This window comes from Eublepharis macularius, chromosome 1, assembly GCF_028583425.1.
Source record: "Eublepharis macularius isolate TG4126 chromosome 1, MPM_Emac_v1.0, whole genome shotgun sequence".
NCBI classification, from domain to species: domain Eukaryota; kingdom Metazoa; phylum Chordata; class Lepidosauria; order Squamata; family Eublepharidae; genus Eublepharis; species Eublepharis macularius.
The window spans coordinates 96,596,231-96,614,038 of record NC_072790.1 but is presented as its reverse complement, the minus strand read 5'-3'; the positions used below and the strand labels follow the sequence as shown (position 1 = coordinate 96,614,038).

The following is a 17,808-nucleotide window of genomic DNA, read 5'->3' as shown; positions in this document are numbered from 1 at the left end:
CCGGATGAGCATTCCATTACACCTTCCAAGAATTTTGGTTAGAGTCAAATGGACAAATCGTGTATAAGTTTATTAAAAATTCTAGAGGTCTTTAGAGCAAATTAGTCAATTGATCTTATAAGGGAATGCTGTTCCAATGATAAGTGTGAAAAACCATCATTGAATTCAGTTCACTTTGCTAGTGCAAATGTTAAGAATCCATACAATATATGTATTTAGTTTTTACAGTGCCATATCTGAATAAAAGTTTTTGCTGATTGTTGGCTATATTGGGTTGGGTGTCATGAATATTGTAATTCTCAGAAGAGCTCCAGTCCTACCCTCAGTTTGATTTTGGGAACTTACACAAAACCACCAAAATTGGGGGTTTTGTCCACTGTGTAATGTATGAAAAAATGGTAAAGCTGTAATCCTGTCAACCTCGGAAGTAAGCCTCAGTGAGTTCACAAGAACTGCTTCTGAGGAAATATGAATAGCATTTAGCTATAAGCCATCCAACTTTAATGCCAAAAGCCAGGAAAGTAACATTGATAGATGCTTGCTGTAACAGTGTACCATAGAAATAGCAAAGTGCTAACCCATTGTCCCTGAGGCTCCCTTCTTGCTTTTTGGATTGTAAGGTAGAAGGGGGGAAAGCAACAATTTTGTATTGCACTCACCCCAGTAAAAAGGAAACTATTCATGTTATACTGTTCTCCTGAACAGTATAACATGGTACTCTGAGACTCGTGTAAGATAACCACTTTTGGGGGTGGGGAGAATCTCTGTCTCTCTTGGTAGAAATAGGAAGACAGGAAAACTAACATCCTGTGTCTCTGTGTTTCCTCAACTGAGGAAATACAGCAAGACTGGCTATTGTTTATGCATATTATATTGACAGAACAGACATTAGATGAGATGCTTTTTTCATAATATTATCTAAATATAAAACTCAAGACTTGTAAAATAGTGAAATATACTAGATCTTTCATTTTGTGGATCTCTTATTTAGCAGCCCAGATAGGCCAGGCTTGTGAAAGCTTAGAAGCTACGGAGGGTCAACCAATGGTTAGTACTTGGATGGAACTACCACTAAGGACGATTAGGGTTGCTACACAGAGGAAAGCAGTGGCAAACCACCTCTGCTCATCTCTTGTCTGAAATGCTTCATGAGAGGGGTTGCCTTGAGTCAATTGTGACTCGATGGCATGCTCTTTTTTGTGTAAATGTATGAAATACGTGTTTGTCCCATGTATTTTACATACAATGTAATTGTATCTAGAGAATTTAGAACATATTTTAATGACCTCCCTTGACTTGTCACTATAAGCATTTTGGCAGCCTGGAAAGGAGAGGGGATGAAATATTGTGGAAGCAATCTATTTCATAAGGTTTTTTCAATTCCCCATGTATAGATAAAAAATTAATGGTTACTAGTGTCCTTCAAATCACCAGACTATGTCTAAGAAACTATAAATATTGCATGGTATGCCGTGGTAGTTCCAGATTACATAGATTTATGCAGAAAGTGTATTTTCATGCTGGAGTCTGGTAAATGGAAGAGCCTTGAATAAGAATCCCCATTCATTTAGCAACAACAAAATATGTGCTGTTCATTTAAATGACTGGTCAATATCTTTGCAGTTAGGTGCTAAGTTTATCATGAGAAAAGTGTAGTATTTGTGTGCTCATTGCCACTGGACTGTTGTAATATATTGTGCTGAAGCCTGTTTGTCTTTAGAGAAACTGGAACCACTTTAGAATAAAAAATTGTACATATAATTCTTTTCCAGTGACAATACTTGGCCTAAGTATTTTAAATTTAGTTATATAGTGTCAATAACTTTATGGAGTCTTTCATTAATGTTTCACTTTATACTTAAAAATCAAATAATTAAAACCACAAAATAAGAAACAGAGGATAAAACCACGAGCTTTTTTTTGGTACCACATGGTCTTGGACTCAAATCAAGCTTCTGAAAGTAGATCTTACTTCAGGCTTTAATGTTCAAGGAAAAAGCACCTGTTGCTTGGCCAATTTGATGCAAATCCTATGGACGTTACGAACAAACCCCTACAGAACACAGTAGACATGCAAAGAATAAAATTATTCAGGAGGATGCTTCTTTATAAAAGGAATAGGATGGTAGGCAATATTTATTTTTAAATCCTATTTTCTGAATTGTGATATATCCAATACCTTTTTCTTTTGCATTGTTTTTCTAACTTTGTAATCCTGGTACTATTACATTGTTTATATCATATGATCTGTCTGGATTTTTCAGTGAGAAGGGTGGCCTATAAATAAATAAATAGAAATTGTGCTGTAGAATCATAGAGTCGGAAGGGGCCTTACAGACTATCTAGTCCAATCCCCTGTCCAGTGCAGGAGCAGCCTAAAGCATCCTCGACAAGTATTCATCCAGCCGCACCTTGAAGTCTGCTAATGCAACCCACCACATCCCTGTACGTCAACTTATTTTTAGAGCAAATTATGTGGAGCTAAGATAGACGCTGTTAACTAGTTCACAAATCCTTCTATCATTATAATTTTGTATTATGTGAACATTTTCCATATTACTGTTCTTGACTCTGGAAAAGACTCACTCTAAGAAAACACATATTTTTAAACAGCCTTTGGTATTTCCTGCTACCTTACGAAAATAAGTACTAGACTCAGCATACTGACTTCAATAAATTTACTCCATAGGAAAGTAGAGATGTCCCTGTAACCAGACCCATTCCCAGCATGGAAGTAAATGCAGCATCCCTTGTTTTTAGCCTGTACACCCAGAGATACAAGATTTGAGCAGGTGGCTTTATATTATTCTTGAGATCCATATCTTCTGTTTAGGGTTTTTTTCCATTTCTCTTCTTGCAATGTAGGAGAACAGAATATGAATTCAGCTGAATTATTTGATGTTGAAGACAATGATGAAGGTAATGTTTCACTGTAAAGCTGTATTTTCTGATTAGACTAAAAATTTATGAATACAGTCTCTATATACAATCTATACCAACAATTTATTTTGATACACATATTGTAACAAATACAAAAAATTTTGGGCACCATTATATAAACATATTACTGTCCATCCATATCCTGTCTATGCTATATCTGTTTCTCTCTTGTTATCCATCTGGTGCAAGAACTGTACATTACAGTACAACCATTTATTTCTGACTGCCGTGAACTAGATGTCAACATTTTAGTAAGTAATGATGGGGAGTGATAATTTAGGCATCAGGAAACTACAGTATTGAGTACAGTTATCTTTGCTAGGATCATATCGTAGCCTGATCTCAGTGGCAGTTGATTTTGATTCATTCGTGAATAGTATGTAACATGCTATATGTAATAACATATAAGAGCCAGATGGTACATCTGGTATCGAGAAATAACATGGTATAATGTCAGACTAGGATTTGAGAGATCCAGATTTGACTCTGCATTCTACTATGGAAGTTTGCTGAATGACCTTGAGCAAGTCACACATACTCACTCTAATTTACCTCACAAGGTTGTTGTGAGGATAAAATGGAGACGCTTGTATGCCACCAGGTGCCCACTGGGGAGAAGGCTATAAAAGAAGTGATATAAATAGCCTAATGCATTGATTTATTTTCACTTCTGTTCTCATTTTTCTTTTACCAGTTATTAAAAATATCATGAAAGTAGAAACAGACAAAGAAGATGAAGTCCTAGATTGTTCTGTGATCTCAAGATCTTCTGAAAAAAACTCACTCGATGGTCTAGTGTCCTGTGTACAAGACACAAACAAACGAAAACGGACTTCATTTGGTTGTGATGGTTCAGTAAGTCACCAAGAAATTTTAACAAGTGTGAAAAAAAGAGGCCTTACACAAGAGGTGATTCTTTTCCATATGGCATTTTATTTAAATTTGTATATTTTCAAGATGGTTAGCTAATACATTTTTGACCTAGTTTATAATTGCTCTGAAGTATTCAGCACTAAATTACGTGTTCTTGTATTATGGAAATTTTGATATATAACATTGCAGTGATTCACAACATAGTTGATCCAGAAACAAAAGAGGGAGAGTATTATGGCCTTTTAGAGGCTAATTGGATTATTGAGATTTGTGTCGTGTTTAAATGACAAAATTAAACATACATGAAGTGAACTGAGGATATGCAGTTGCATATGATAGACTCACTATAACAATTACCAAAGATGCTTGCAGCTATTTTGTTACTACTGATGAATATGGCTACACCACCATGGAATCATGAATTGAATCTTAGATCATGTTATTAGCAATTAATTATTATCTCCTTGCCTTTACAACATTTGAATATATGTGCTGAATCCAGTGCAAGGAATGCCCAAGAACTGCCAATCTTTCTAATGGCTGTTGTGGGTTTTCCGGGCTGTATTGCCGTGGTCTTGGCATTGTAGTTCCTGACGTTTCGCCAGCAGCTGTGGCTGGCATCTTCAGAGGTGTAGCACCAAAAGACAGAGATCTCTCAGTGTCACGGTGTGGAAAAGATGTAGGTCATTTGTATCTACTCAGGAGGGGTGGGGTTGAGCTGAGTCATCCTGTAAGAGTTTCCCAGGGTGTGGAATGCTAATGGCGGGAGGCTTCACTGTATCCTGAGGAGGTTCTTTTGCATATGGATTGGTACTTGATGTGCTAATCTTCTCTGCAGGGCTATTGTCGGGGATAGAATGTTTTGTTAGCCTGGTGTTTTTCCAAAACAGGATGACTCAGCTCAACCCCACCCCTCCTGAGTAGATACAAATAACCTACATCTTTTCCACACTGTGACACTGGGAGATCTCTGTCTTTTGGTGCTACACCTCTGAAGATGCCAGCCACAGCTGCTGGCGAAACGTCAGGAACTACAATGCCAAGACCACGGCAATACAGCCCGGAAAACCCACAACAGCCATCGTTCTCCGGCCGTGAAAGCCTTCGACAATACAATCTTTCTAATGTTTCCCCTCTGCCTAGCATCTATTTCCGAACTCTAGGAAAGTTTATTCCTGGGATTTTGGGACCTGCTTCAAGAAATATTTATGCAGGTCAGGAGGCTGTGGGGGATAAAGGAAGAGTGTGAAATCGCTCCTTTCTTTTCCATCAGTAGAGCTCTCCTCCCTATTTCAGCCTTGTGATCCATGTGGCTATTACTCCATGTGAGTCCTGCAACTGCAGGAAATGAGTGCTATTGGGAGGGGAAAACCAGAAAGAGCAGCAACCATCAGCCCCTTTCTGCTGACAGATCGTGTGATCCACCCCCATGTCTCATTCCTTTAGCTGATTGATATTTTCTACAGAAAGCTGTGATAAATATTTCAATATCAGCAGATTGTAAGATGTGTGAGTTGTTGCACAAGGTTTTTACTTCCATGTATTTTCATTTATTTTGATGTTGCTATTTTTAAGCAAAGTGTGTTTTCAAAATATTATAGCATATTTATGAAAACACTCAGATATCATGGAATATTTGTATAACTTAGTGCTTGTTAATCCTGCATGACGTGTTCTAAATATTAACTGCATAGTAAGCTACAGCTCCACTACCTTCATTTGCATTAGCAGAAAAAATACTGTAGGTTCTACACAATGTTACCTCATAAGTTTTCTTCCTGCATATTATTAGGATATATTGGATCCAATGTTGTGTTGCAAGTAATCTGAGAAGGGTTCTGGTCTATACACCACAATAAATAATAATCTTTTGAAAATGATGTATTCATATAGGAATTCCAGGGCACACTCAGAAGTCCTTCATAAACAAGAACTTTCCCACTAATTTTTGAAGACAGCATAGTAGAGATGAATATATGATAGAGAATGGACAACTTTGGACATAATCAAAATTTAGCAAAAAATTCAGTGATGCCTCTTTCAACCCCCTAAGTATCATTACTGTAGTGATCTCAGTCCCTTTTCTGTTGTATTAGTGAACCAGATTATTTCAGATTCAGTCAAGGAATCATAAAGTATGCTTATATTTACAAGGAATTGAAGGAAAAGTCAGGTTTGGCACTCAGGTTTTTTTTAATGATCTTAATGAACAATCTTCTTCCAAACCTTTACGGTTGTACATAAATCTGCTAATAAATTTTTGATACATAGGAAAATTTTAAAAATCCAAATTACTGTTGAGTTGGATCGATACAAATATTAATTATTTACTGCTCAAATGTAGGCAATGCATATTTCATAATTCCTTTAGAGCAAATACATAACTTATTTTCGAACTACTATATTAATGAAATATTTTTTCATTGAAAGGGCCTTCTTTCAAGCTTGAAGAATAGAGATGGGTCACCTACTCAGGAAGATGTTGAGCAGCCAAATAAAAATAATACTCCCAATGTAACATGGCTTTGCGAAGAAGCCACCTTGAACAACACAATCATGCCATCATATAAAAAACCTCTCTATGGGATCTCTCACAAAATTTCAGAGAAGAAGAATTTGCCAGGAACAGAACAGTTCATTTCCTACGATTTGTTGGAAAAGATTAATCCTAGCAGTCCTTCCAATCTTCGAACTTTGAATGAGCAACGAAAAAGAGAGAGTAGTTCTATTATAGCTGCTCCATCAGAGCCTGATCCAAACATATATTCCTTGATACAAAAAATGTTCTATACACTGAATACCTTAAATTCCAACATGACTCAGCTTCACAGCAAAGTAGACTTGTTATCACTAGAAGTTGGTAGAATTAAAAAGCATGTCAGCCCCACAGACACTGTAGCAGAATTCAGGCCTCCTCCTGAGTATCAGCTGACTGCCTCAGAACTCAAGCAGATCATGGATCAGAGTTCATCTGGTGGAGATTTGGCTTGCCGCTTACTAGTGCAGCTTTTCCCAGAGCTCTTCAGTGAGGATGAGTTAAATAGGACCTGTAGTACTTGTGGATATCTTAACAAAAAGAAACTTGAGTCACTACATCTGCAGCTTATCCAAAATTATGTGGAAGTTTGTTACCCTTCTGTGAAGAATCCTGCTGTTTGGCAGGCAGAGTGTTTGCCTCAGGTCAATGACTTTTTCAACAGTTTCTGGGCTCAAAAAGACATGGAAAATAGCCAGTCCTCCAGTTTTTATGATACTGATCAGGTCATTGATGGCAAGGATGAGGAGGATACTCTTCCTATGGAGCGGAGTAGTTCCATTGCCTCAGACTGGGTTTTTGATGCTCAGGACCTAAACGGATTTTTAGATGAAGCTTCCTCTCCTGGAGAATTCTGTGTATTTTTGTTACACAGATTGTTCCCTGAACTCTTTGATCACAGGAAGTTGGCTGAGAGGTACAGTTGTTATGGAGAATGTGGGAAACAAGAGCTTGACCCTCAACGACTCCAAGTAATCCGCAGGTACACTGAAATTTACTTTCCTTCTATGCAGGAGAGGAAGGCCTGGTTACAGCATTGTGTTCAACGAATAAATGATGAACTTGAAAGCATGTATATGGATGACAGCGAGAGTGAACAGATGAGAGATGGTTGCTACGATTCTTACAGCTTGCCTGATGATGTATCTGTTATAAAAGTGGAAGATAATTTTGAGTATGAAAGGCCAGGTAGAAGATCAAAAAAGATTTGGCTTGTGCCTATAGACTTTGATAAGCTTGAGATCCCTGTCCCTGATTTTGATGTTTCTGTCCCAGACTATCTGTTAAGCAAAGAACAGCTTAAGAATATATATGAAAGTAGCTTGTCTATTGGCAATTTTGCTTCTCGATTACTTGTTCATTTATTCCCTGAATTGTTTACTCATGAAAACCTAAGGAAACAATATAATTGTAGTGGATCTCTGGGCAAGAAACAGCTTGACCCCATTAGGATTAAATTAATTCGACACTATGTGCAAATGTTGTACCCAAGAGCTAAAAATGACAGAGTGTGGACATTGGAATTTGTTGGGAAGCTTGATGAGAGATGTCGTCGCAGAGATACGGAACAGAGACGCTCATACCAATTGCAGCGAAAAGTTCACATGCCAGGACCTGAAAGGAGAGAATTTCTGACCTATGCAATAAACCCTGAAAGATTTAAAGAAGAATTTGAAGGACCGCCATTGCCTCCAGAAAGAAGCAACAAAGATTTTTGCAAGATACCACTTGAGGAACTTGTTGTTCCTCCTCCAGACTTTCCTGTGCCTTCACTATATTTGCTGTCTGATAAAGAAGTAAGGGAGATAGTACAGCAGAGCCTTTCAGTTGGTAATTTTGCTGCCAGACTTCTAGTAAGGCTTTTTCCAGAGCTTTTTACTTCAGATAATCTCAGATTGCAATACAACCATTCAGGGGCTTGTAATAAAAAGCAGCTTGATCCAGTCAGGCTGAGACTAATCCGTCATTACGTTGAAGCTGTTTATCCTGTTGAGAAGATGGATGAAGTGTGGCATTATGAATGTATACCAAGTATTGATGAAAGATGCAGACGCCCCAATAGAAAAAAGTGTGACATACTGAAAAAAGCCAAGAAAGCAAAAAGTAACGGGATTGTTAAAGTTTCCAAAGATGTTGACCACTAACTTTTTAAAACAAATACTTTGTTTGTAATTGAGAGGTCAACCTTTTGTTTTCTATCCAACACTTATCAGTACATTCACTTTACACTAGGGCAATTGACAACTAAGATTGTCACATATATGGGAACGGGCAATGCAATAGCTTGGGTTGGGGTAAAGGAAGTAAGGTACAATCCTGTGGAAATGTCTGCTAAAATCCTGTCTAAATGAATAGATACTGTGTGAGAACACCTTGTGTTCATTTCAGTAGGCCTTTTTTAGGGCTAGGTACAGTACCTTTATGTACGTCCTACATTGAACACAGAAAAAAATCTGAATTATTAAATGAACACATCAGTTAAAAATAATTTTCATCAGAGGAAAGCTCTTAATCATAGCTGTAATCCCACTTTTAAATTTTGTAATTGATTTTAACAAATCTTGTGTTCTTTGGCACAGTTTTCAGTACATTTAATCAGTTATTTAGAAATTATTTTTTTCTAGAAATTCAAACTTGTAGTCTTTTAACTACCATAATTTGGAAAAAAAGTTGATCTTTCAGAGAGTTTCTGTGATAATTATGACTTTCTTATATTTGTTTGAACAGTGGGAGTGAAAATATTACAAAATCAATGAACAGAAGAGTTATAATTTTGTCAGTTTTCCATGTTATAGTTCAATTATTGTAAAAATTAAGACTGTGATCATGGACTTATTTAACGTGTTTATGTTAAAATTCTAGTACTGATACTTCAGTTTTTATTCATAAGTTATTTCATTGTCTCAATGTGACCTCTTGCTATAAGTACTACTGATATGAGTGGAGATTGTGAAACAGAATCCTGCCTTGTATCAGTAGAGCTATGGTGCTATTACCTGTAACTTTCACTACTTATAAAAATACTTGAATCAAGGAATGTAGAAAAACATTTAACCCCATACTCTTTTTTTTTTTTTTTTGGTAAAATGACTGCAGCCTTTCAAAGGTTTAAAATATTAAATATGACATATATCTATATTTGATTCTTTGGAATTATATATCGAGAGTCTAGTGCATCATATGTACTTTTATATTTATTTCTGTGAATACAGTCCATCCCAAATGATTTCATTATCATGGAAAACAATAGTTATTTCTTTAATCATTGTAACTCATAATTGACTAGGAATAGGTAACTGAGGTTAAAGTGATTCAAATATTACGAGTATTGATACATCAATTACATCAAAGTCTATAATCCTTTGTCTAGATTTCCTTGGAGCATTGCATCTCATCAAGGTTTCATTTTCTTTTTAAGTCATCATAAAATTTGGTTCTCAGAAAGAATAACTTGCCCTAAACCAGCAATTTCTCCCCCAGGCACTGTTTTTGAAAAGATCATGGAGGTTTCCCGCCTGCTGAAACTTATTCATTCAGTAGATGAGACCAGTAGATGGGTCTGTGGATCAGGATGACTGGTTCACACTAACTATAATATCACTCATTGCCAGTCTGACTTATTAGACATTCTTCTGTTTTTTTCCAATATATAGTAGCAATATATTGTAGTAATTGAAAAATTAAAAGTAATGCAAATTTGTAGAATATGTTGCTTCCTTAATAGATACCCCTCCTTTTTATTACAAGAAGCCAAGTTCTGTTAAGATGATGACAGTAGATCATAGCCCTAACTATCTTTCCCCATGTATTATTTAGCAGCATTCTGCAAGAATGAATGCAGAATTCATGAATGTACTATCTGCATCCTAATAAACTCCAAGAGAGTATTTAACCAAAGAAACTGATCAGAAAGTCTGAATGTCCCCCTCTAGTACAAAGAAAGTTTTCAACTGAATAATTACACTTGTTCTAACAAAGTACAGTACAACATACATAAATTTGTAGTTTGCTTTGCTCCGAATGTGTATCAAGAATATAATACTTGAGTTTTACCCATCTTTTTAAAGAGAAGGTCAGTAGGAAAGACAAAAAAGGCTTTTAAAAGAAATTAATTTTGTTTACAGTCCCTTCACTAGGGTTTGTGAAAACACTACAATAAAAAGTTCTGTAATGAAACTTGGTTGTGGAAAAGATGCAAGTTAAGTATTTTCAGTATGTGGCAGTGTTATTTCTGTATCCACGCTTGTATTTGAAACAAATTTTGATATTTTTTTTTTACCAAAGAAAATATGCAAAAAAGGTATTGAAGATAAGAAGGAAAGTAGACAGTTGAAAAACTGATCTGTTGAAATGAACAAACTGCTGCAAGCTATACATATACTTCTGAGGGGCAGTTCACAGTCCACATAACCGTTATGTCTCTGAACACAATATAACCTAGAGCAGGGCTCTCCAGCCTTTCTGAGCCTGCAGGCACATTTGGAATTCTAGCAGAGGGTGGTGGACAACTACAAAATGGCTGCCACAGGAGGCAGAGCCAACAACAAAATGTCAAGAGAGTGAAGTTATACATAGCTCTGATAGTAGCTCTTCAGTGTTTCAAACAGAAGCCCTGTTTAATAGGATGTCTTTTAAAATTAATATAATTAAAATATTTTCTTACATATACACAAAATTATATATATTGAGCTAGCTAAGAAACCGCCACCTGGCAGTATCTGCCTTTGTTTTGAAAGCATCTAACATACGCAAAAAGAAAAGGAAAAACTATCCATTTTAGATGAGCATTGTTCTCATGATAGACATTTTCACCTTGTAACAACAGTTGGTACTGAAGGGCTGGTGAGAGCTCATTGCACATTTGATGTGTTCAGTAAGAAAGATTTTGGCCAGATTTTGATAGGAACAAATGATTTTTTTAAAGTTTCCAAAATTTCCACCTGAATTATAAAAATATATCCAAATTAGAAAGATCTGATGACTTTAGTAGAAGTTCCATTTAGGTACATTGAGCGTTTTAGCCATGCTGATGTATTGTGTTCGGTCAAGAGGAAGTCCTACTGTGCTTTGCTATTTGCACAGGTAAAGTACTTTACATAAAGCCAGTCTCAGCATTATATCATAAACATCAGAAACTCAAAAAGCCCCACAGCCTTGCACACTTTCTAAAATCACTTGGAGGGTTCCAGGAAAGGTGTTGGTGGGCACCATGGCACCCACAGACACCACTATGGGGAACCCTGACTTAGAGACTCCATGGCTACAATCCCAAGTTTCCCAGCAGAGACGTCTGTGAGTGTAACAACTTAAAACATTGTACTGCAATAATGAAATCACCACTGAGAAGTTCTAACTATTCAAGACATGATAGAACCCCCATTGTGCCCTCCATGTGACTGAGGCATGCATAAGGCTTGGACAGCTGGTACCATCCTAGGTAGAGCTCTGGACATTTAGATACTTCCAGAAATAACGTTCCTAAAGTAACTTTACACTGTCATTTTATACTTTATTTCTATTCTGCTTTTCTCCCTAATCAGGACCAAAAGCAACTTATCACATTCCCCCCTCCCCACCTTATCCTCATAACAACCATTTTGTGAGGTAGGTTAAGCTGAGATACTATGATGGGCCCAATAAAGCCTGTTGAGTTTCCATGTCAGAGCATGAATATGAAATGTCAGGTCCTAGTCTAGCACTAACCACTACGCCACACCAGCTCACATCACCACATTGAACCCTATGACTACAAAATATTCTTGGCAAACTACAAAATACGGACTGATAAAAGATTTGCACAGTAAACAGTTCTAACTATAATTGGCCACTCCTTGGAAACACTCCTTAGAAGGTGACCATATTCATTTGGGGGAATTTCACAGAAAGTAACATAAAAAGCCTCGCTGAGCCAGCCATGAAGTACAGTAGAGTAGATTGTCTTATCTCTTTCATTGTACACTTACATGTGTAGTTTAATAAATGTTAACAATCAAGTATTCTGATAAAAGAAAATCCCTGCTAGATCAGAGCAATGGTCTATAGTTCAGCGTTCTGCTTCTCACACTGGCTATCCTGATGCATGTACCTGTTTGCCCAAAGGGGAAAATAACTCTTTCTGTGGGCTATTTCAGATCTTCCCTGAAATCACTTAACATCCACTATTGATGATATCGGTCCTGAAGGCTCTTCTTTAGCTTATTGGTTTTTTCAACATGGGCAATGCTTTCCTTCCCCACCAAATGAAGGCATAATTTAAAAGATTATTAATCCTTGCACACCAATCTTTTATCAGCATGAAGCTAGGAAAAGACTTCAGTCTCATACCTGATTCACATATTTGAGACTTGGTTTTTGGAAATTTATTTTTTAATCCAGTTTTCTTTGTTGCCTTTGAGAGAGCTACAGGGGGAGGGGGGAACCCAGATGGTAGAATCTTACTATGACAGCTTTTTCACATTGCAGTGTGGAATGGTACCTTTTAAAGCTCCCATTTCATGGAAAATAAGTATTTTAGCAGAGAGGGATTTAGGCTAGCCACCTCACTGTGCAAATATTTCACATACACAGAGCTTTTAAAAAATTAGATACATCACTTCTATATTCGATCTATGACATATCTCTGTAATGTTACTCCCTAAGTGCCAATCATCATTAATATATATAATTCCCAACCTAGCCAAAACTGAGTATACTTAAATCTGGAGATTGGACCCATAAATGGACAAGAAACTGAAAAATACCCAAGATTTGCAGAAAAAAACAAATCTTTAAAAAAATGGGGGTAAACCCAAATGATAAAAGGAGCACCTGTAGTTTAAAAAATGGACGCCTTCAGTGGCCATTGCTAGGCAACCACATCAATTTCACCAGCATTCCAGACTTGGTTTATGGCAGCAAAGGGGAGGGAGAGGAGGCAGAACCCTTTGTGGGGGTATTTTGGCCTTGAAGAAGGACTCATTGGGGTCAGGCAACAACCAGGTCTGGCTGCTGCTTGCTACTGTTCAACAGCAGCCACTCCACCCCACAAAAATCAGTGGTTGGAATTTCAGACTAGGACCTTGAATCCCCATTCTACTGTAGAAACTCATTAGGTGACCTTGGGCCAGTTACACATTTTCAGTCTAATTTACCTCACAGGCAAGGATGGATTAGTCATTAAGAGCACTAGGATGCCTCCCAGAGGGCCAATGACTTCCTTCCATACCTAGGCCAGGCCAAGCCAGGCTGGTCAACCTGTGTAAGGTGAGGGAGGTGGCACCTATCTCATGCAAGGTGGGGGATGCGATGTATGGCAGGACAGAGGAGGTAGGCCCTAGCTCCGCTTAACCTGATCCCCTCACTGTGTAGCAGAGGTGACACCTGACCCTCCAAAACCTCATGTGGGTGGCCCAACATGGCTGAACCTCACATGAGACAAGGGAGATGATGCCCAGCCTTCTTGAGCCCCTTGGAGGCACCCAGCTTAGCTTGTGGGAGGCACAGGCGCCCTGGTACTCCTACCACATTAGCCTGCATGAGCCCTATGCAAGACAAAGGGGTGATATCTAGCCCACTCAACCCCTCCCTATATGAGGGAGCTGGAGGCACCCAGTTCAACTTGTGAGAGATGTGGGCACTGTCCTGTGCTCTGCAAACAGGCTGGGTCTAGGGTCCTCGGGAATAAGGCCTCGCTGGAATATAGACTGGAGTCTGGAACACAGAGCTTGCGCCTAGCAGACCAGTTAATCCAGCAACACAGCCCTCTCAAGACTCAACCTAAATAGGCTAAGAATTAATCTGCCTCAGCTTTACTTGCTGGCAAGTGTTGAGGCTCCTGAGACTGTGCTGAGCTCTGGTCAGGATCCTGCCAAGTAATACTGCTCTCAGAGGATTGCTTTGAATCCAGGCTGAGAGTGCATGTTGCCAGTCTGGCACGTTGCCTCCTTTGTGCTGCCTTAGCCCAGGCCTTCTTCCTCTACTTTTGCAAAAAGTGTCCTAAGTGGCTACAGGCCCAAGTTTGCATCCTGGCAGGCAGAGTCCTAGTGGTTTACTCAGAAGCTGGTAGCAACTGGGTGAGTATGGAAGCAAATGGGAAACATCTGGAATTGAAAAAATATTTTTGAAGGGAAAAAAGTGAGAGACATAAAATGGGTTGAGAATGCTTTTCTACACACTACATTAAAAATCTGGAATAGATGGGAAAATAAACTAATCCCACTACTTCCACTTACATTTCACCTCAATTTTTCCTACACAGGTAAACTAGAAGAATATGTTAAATGGAAAGAGAGATTTACAGAATGATTTTTGCAAAACTGGAACACTCCCCTTACTGTACTACAAATAAAAGTTGCAAGGAGTCTCAATGAATTGGATTCTTCTCCATCAATTACATTACTTAATTGTGAATTCTACAGTAAAGCAAATTATTACCAGAAAGATGATGAAATTCGAACAGATGTCAGTGCAACACATGAATAGTACAAAAGGAATAACCTCTAAAAATATATTCTTATTTAACTGAAATAGATACGAGTATGTCAAATAGACTGAAAACAATATGAGAAAATGACATCGGGATAAAAATAGAACAAAATATATGGAAAAACTTATAGATGACTCAAACAAACAAAACAATATCAACAGCCCTTAGGGAGAATTCTCTGAAATTATTACATTGATGGAATATTACTCTAGTATGTCTTGCAAGAATAAATAATACAAATAACACAAAATGCTGGAGAAATTGCAATCAGCAAGGCAATTACATCCACATGTGGTGGCCATGCCCTGTAGTGTCAAAATTTGGGGGGGAAATATTTACAGAAATGGAAAACAATACATATCAAATCATTTATGCCACGCTAGCACTGGCCTTGTTAACAATTTTTGGGGAACAAAATGGAAAAGTGACAGCTAAGGATTAATAGTGTTTATGCTGATGGCAGCCCATAGGGTAATAGCAGTGTTGGAAATCTGCAGAATCTCTATTGCTACTTTATTGGTACTCTGAGCTATGGCAAATAGCTATGGCAGAAAAACTGACTTATCAACTTACTGTGCAATCCTAAGCGGAGTTACTCCAGTCTAGGCCCATTTACTTCAATGGGCTTAGATGGTAGTAACTCCGCTTAGGATTGCTCCATTAGAGTAGTTAAACATAATGCTATAATGTCAGATTACTATGAAACATGGCATTTTATTTATATACGAATCAGAAAAGTATCCAACATCAGCAACTATCCTTCCTCAAATTATGGGAAAGGAATTAGATATGTACATAAAGAAATACGTTAGAAAAAAATCTCCTGTGCCATTGATTTCCTTTCTTAGTTATATTTTGCAAGATAAATTTGAAAAATGTGTTAAATATTAAGCTCTCTGTCAACAACTTGATTCAACATCTTTTTTTCCTTCTATGTAATTTTTTTCTTTTTTTTGTAATCTTGTTATGTTTGTATTTTAGATGGTGGTTGTTTCTTTTTTTGTTTGAAAAATTAAAAAATTTTAAGAAGAAGCTGGTGGCAAGATCTCATTTGCAGGTTCTGACAGGGTGGCCTCTGGTGCTGCTGGAGTGTGGTTGGTAGATGTTGCTGAAGCATCATGCCCTCCTTGATCTCGCTGGTCCTCCTGATTCCCTCGCCTTGGCGCCTCAGGCTTGTCCTCTGAACCCTCTAAGTCAGTCTCACTGGGCTGGTAAAAGAGCTGGTCAGAGGGAGTCATGACAAGCGCCTGACTCTAGCAGCCTGACATCTGCATGACATGTGAGGCGGGAAGGTATTGCCTAGACCACCAGAGCCCCATGCAAGGTGCAGGAGATGGTGGTACCTGGTTCAGATCGTCTGAGCCCCATGCAAAGCAGAGAAGGCTGCATCCAGACTACCTAACCCCGTGGTAGGCAATGGAGGCTGCGCCAAGCCTGCCCAAGCCCCATGTGAAGCGAAGGAGGGAGCAGCACCCAGCTCAGCCCAAGTGAGAGAAAGGCAGTGGCACCCAGCTCAACCCATGCAAGGTAAGGTGAAGCGGTATCCAGCTTGGCCCATCTGAACTGCATGAGAGACTAGCAAGGCAGCTCCTGGCCTGTCCAAGCCCCACACAAAACCAGGGAAGCTGTGCCCAACCTGCCCAAGGCATAAGAAAGCACACACATCCCACCAGAGACCCATGCAAGGCATCAAAAGTGCCACCCAGACAACAGGTTAGGCAGGCTGTCTATTCCTCTCGCACTGCCTCATTGGGGGAGGGGGGGGGGCAAGGCCAGGCTGGGAGAGGTGCCCTTTTTCAGAGTTTTTCCACTTCCAGTCTAGCCCTTCTCACAAGGTTGTTCTGAAGATAAAGGAGAGGAGAATGATGTAAAGCAAATTAGTAATAAATATAGCTGGAAATGGTGGGGGGCAGATTAAATTGGTGGGTGGGTGGGAAGAAGAAAACAGAGAAAGTTAAAGATTTCTAGAAGGAAATGGCATGGGTAAGAAATTGCATGTGGAAATGAAGTACTCCTTGCAAGTTCTTGCAGTTTTCCCACTGTGGAACAGGGCCCGGCCACATTAACCCAGTTTCTTTAACCTTTTCTCATATGACTAGTTATCTAGACCCTCCAACCATCTTAGTAGTTGCCCTCTTCTGAGCATGTTCCATTTTTTGCATCTTAACTTAGAACGTGGCGTCCCAGTGTTTAGTGCAGAATAGAGTGGAACCATTGTTTCATGTGACTTAAATTACTATTCTTAATATAGGCTAAAACTGCTTTGTCCATTATTCCAGTTACTCCAAACTCATTATCAACTTTTGAATTCTATTTCTCAACAGCTGTTAGCTAAACTTTCCAGTTTTGTGTTATCTGTAAATTTGATAAAGATTTCTTCCACCAGTTCAAAGTCATTGATTAAAAATATGAAGAGAACAGGGCCCATAACAAAGCACTGTGGCATGCCATTTGAGACTTCCCTTCAAATTGATAAAGTGCCACCAATAAGCACTTGGGAGTACTGCTCTTTCCAACCAGTAGTGAATCCATCTGACAGTACTAATGTCTAACAACAACATTCGATTTATATACTGCCCTTCAGGACAATGCCCACGCAGTGCGGTTTACAAAGTGTTATTATCATCCCAACAATAATCACCCTGTGAGGTGGGTGGGGCAGAGAGAGCTCCTAGAAGCTGTGACTGACCCAAGGTCACCCAGCTGGAGTCCCCAGTTCTCCAGATTAGAGTCCCACGCTCTTATCCACTACACCAAACTGGCTCTCTAGGCCTACATTTAACCAGTTTGCAGACAAAAACATCACAGGGACTTTGCCAAATGCTTTGTTAAAATCAAAATGTATTACATCCACAGCATCCGTAATAGGGTTGCCAGTCCCCAGTGGGGGATCTCCTGCTCCCAGCCTCTGCTCCCCCCTTCACCTGGCCAGTGGAGGGAAAAGGCTCCCAATGTGGCACAATGATGTCATTTGTGCAGGACCTGGGAGTGTTCC

General features: G+C 38.8%; 1 protein-coding gene across 1 annotated transcript; it reads left to right on the top strand.

Annotated features, from left to right (window-relative positions):
• Window positions 1-2,876: 2,876 nt before the first annotated feature.
• On the top strand, window positions 2,877-9,645 carry BEND3 (BEN domain containing 3). The gene is made up of 3 exons (XM_054971564.1): window positions 2,877-2,919; window positions 3,635-3,849; window positions 6,244-9,645. Exons 1-3 carry the CDS (start codon window positions 2,877-2,879, stop codon window positions 8,491-8,493), a joined length of 2,508 nt encoding a protein of 835 aa, XP_054827539.1. The 3' UTR covers window positions 8,494-9,645.
• Window positions 9,646-17,808: the final 8,163 nt, after the last annotated feature.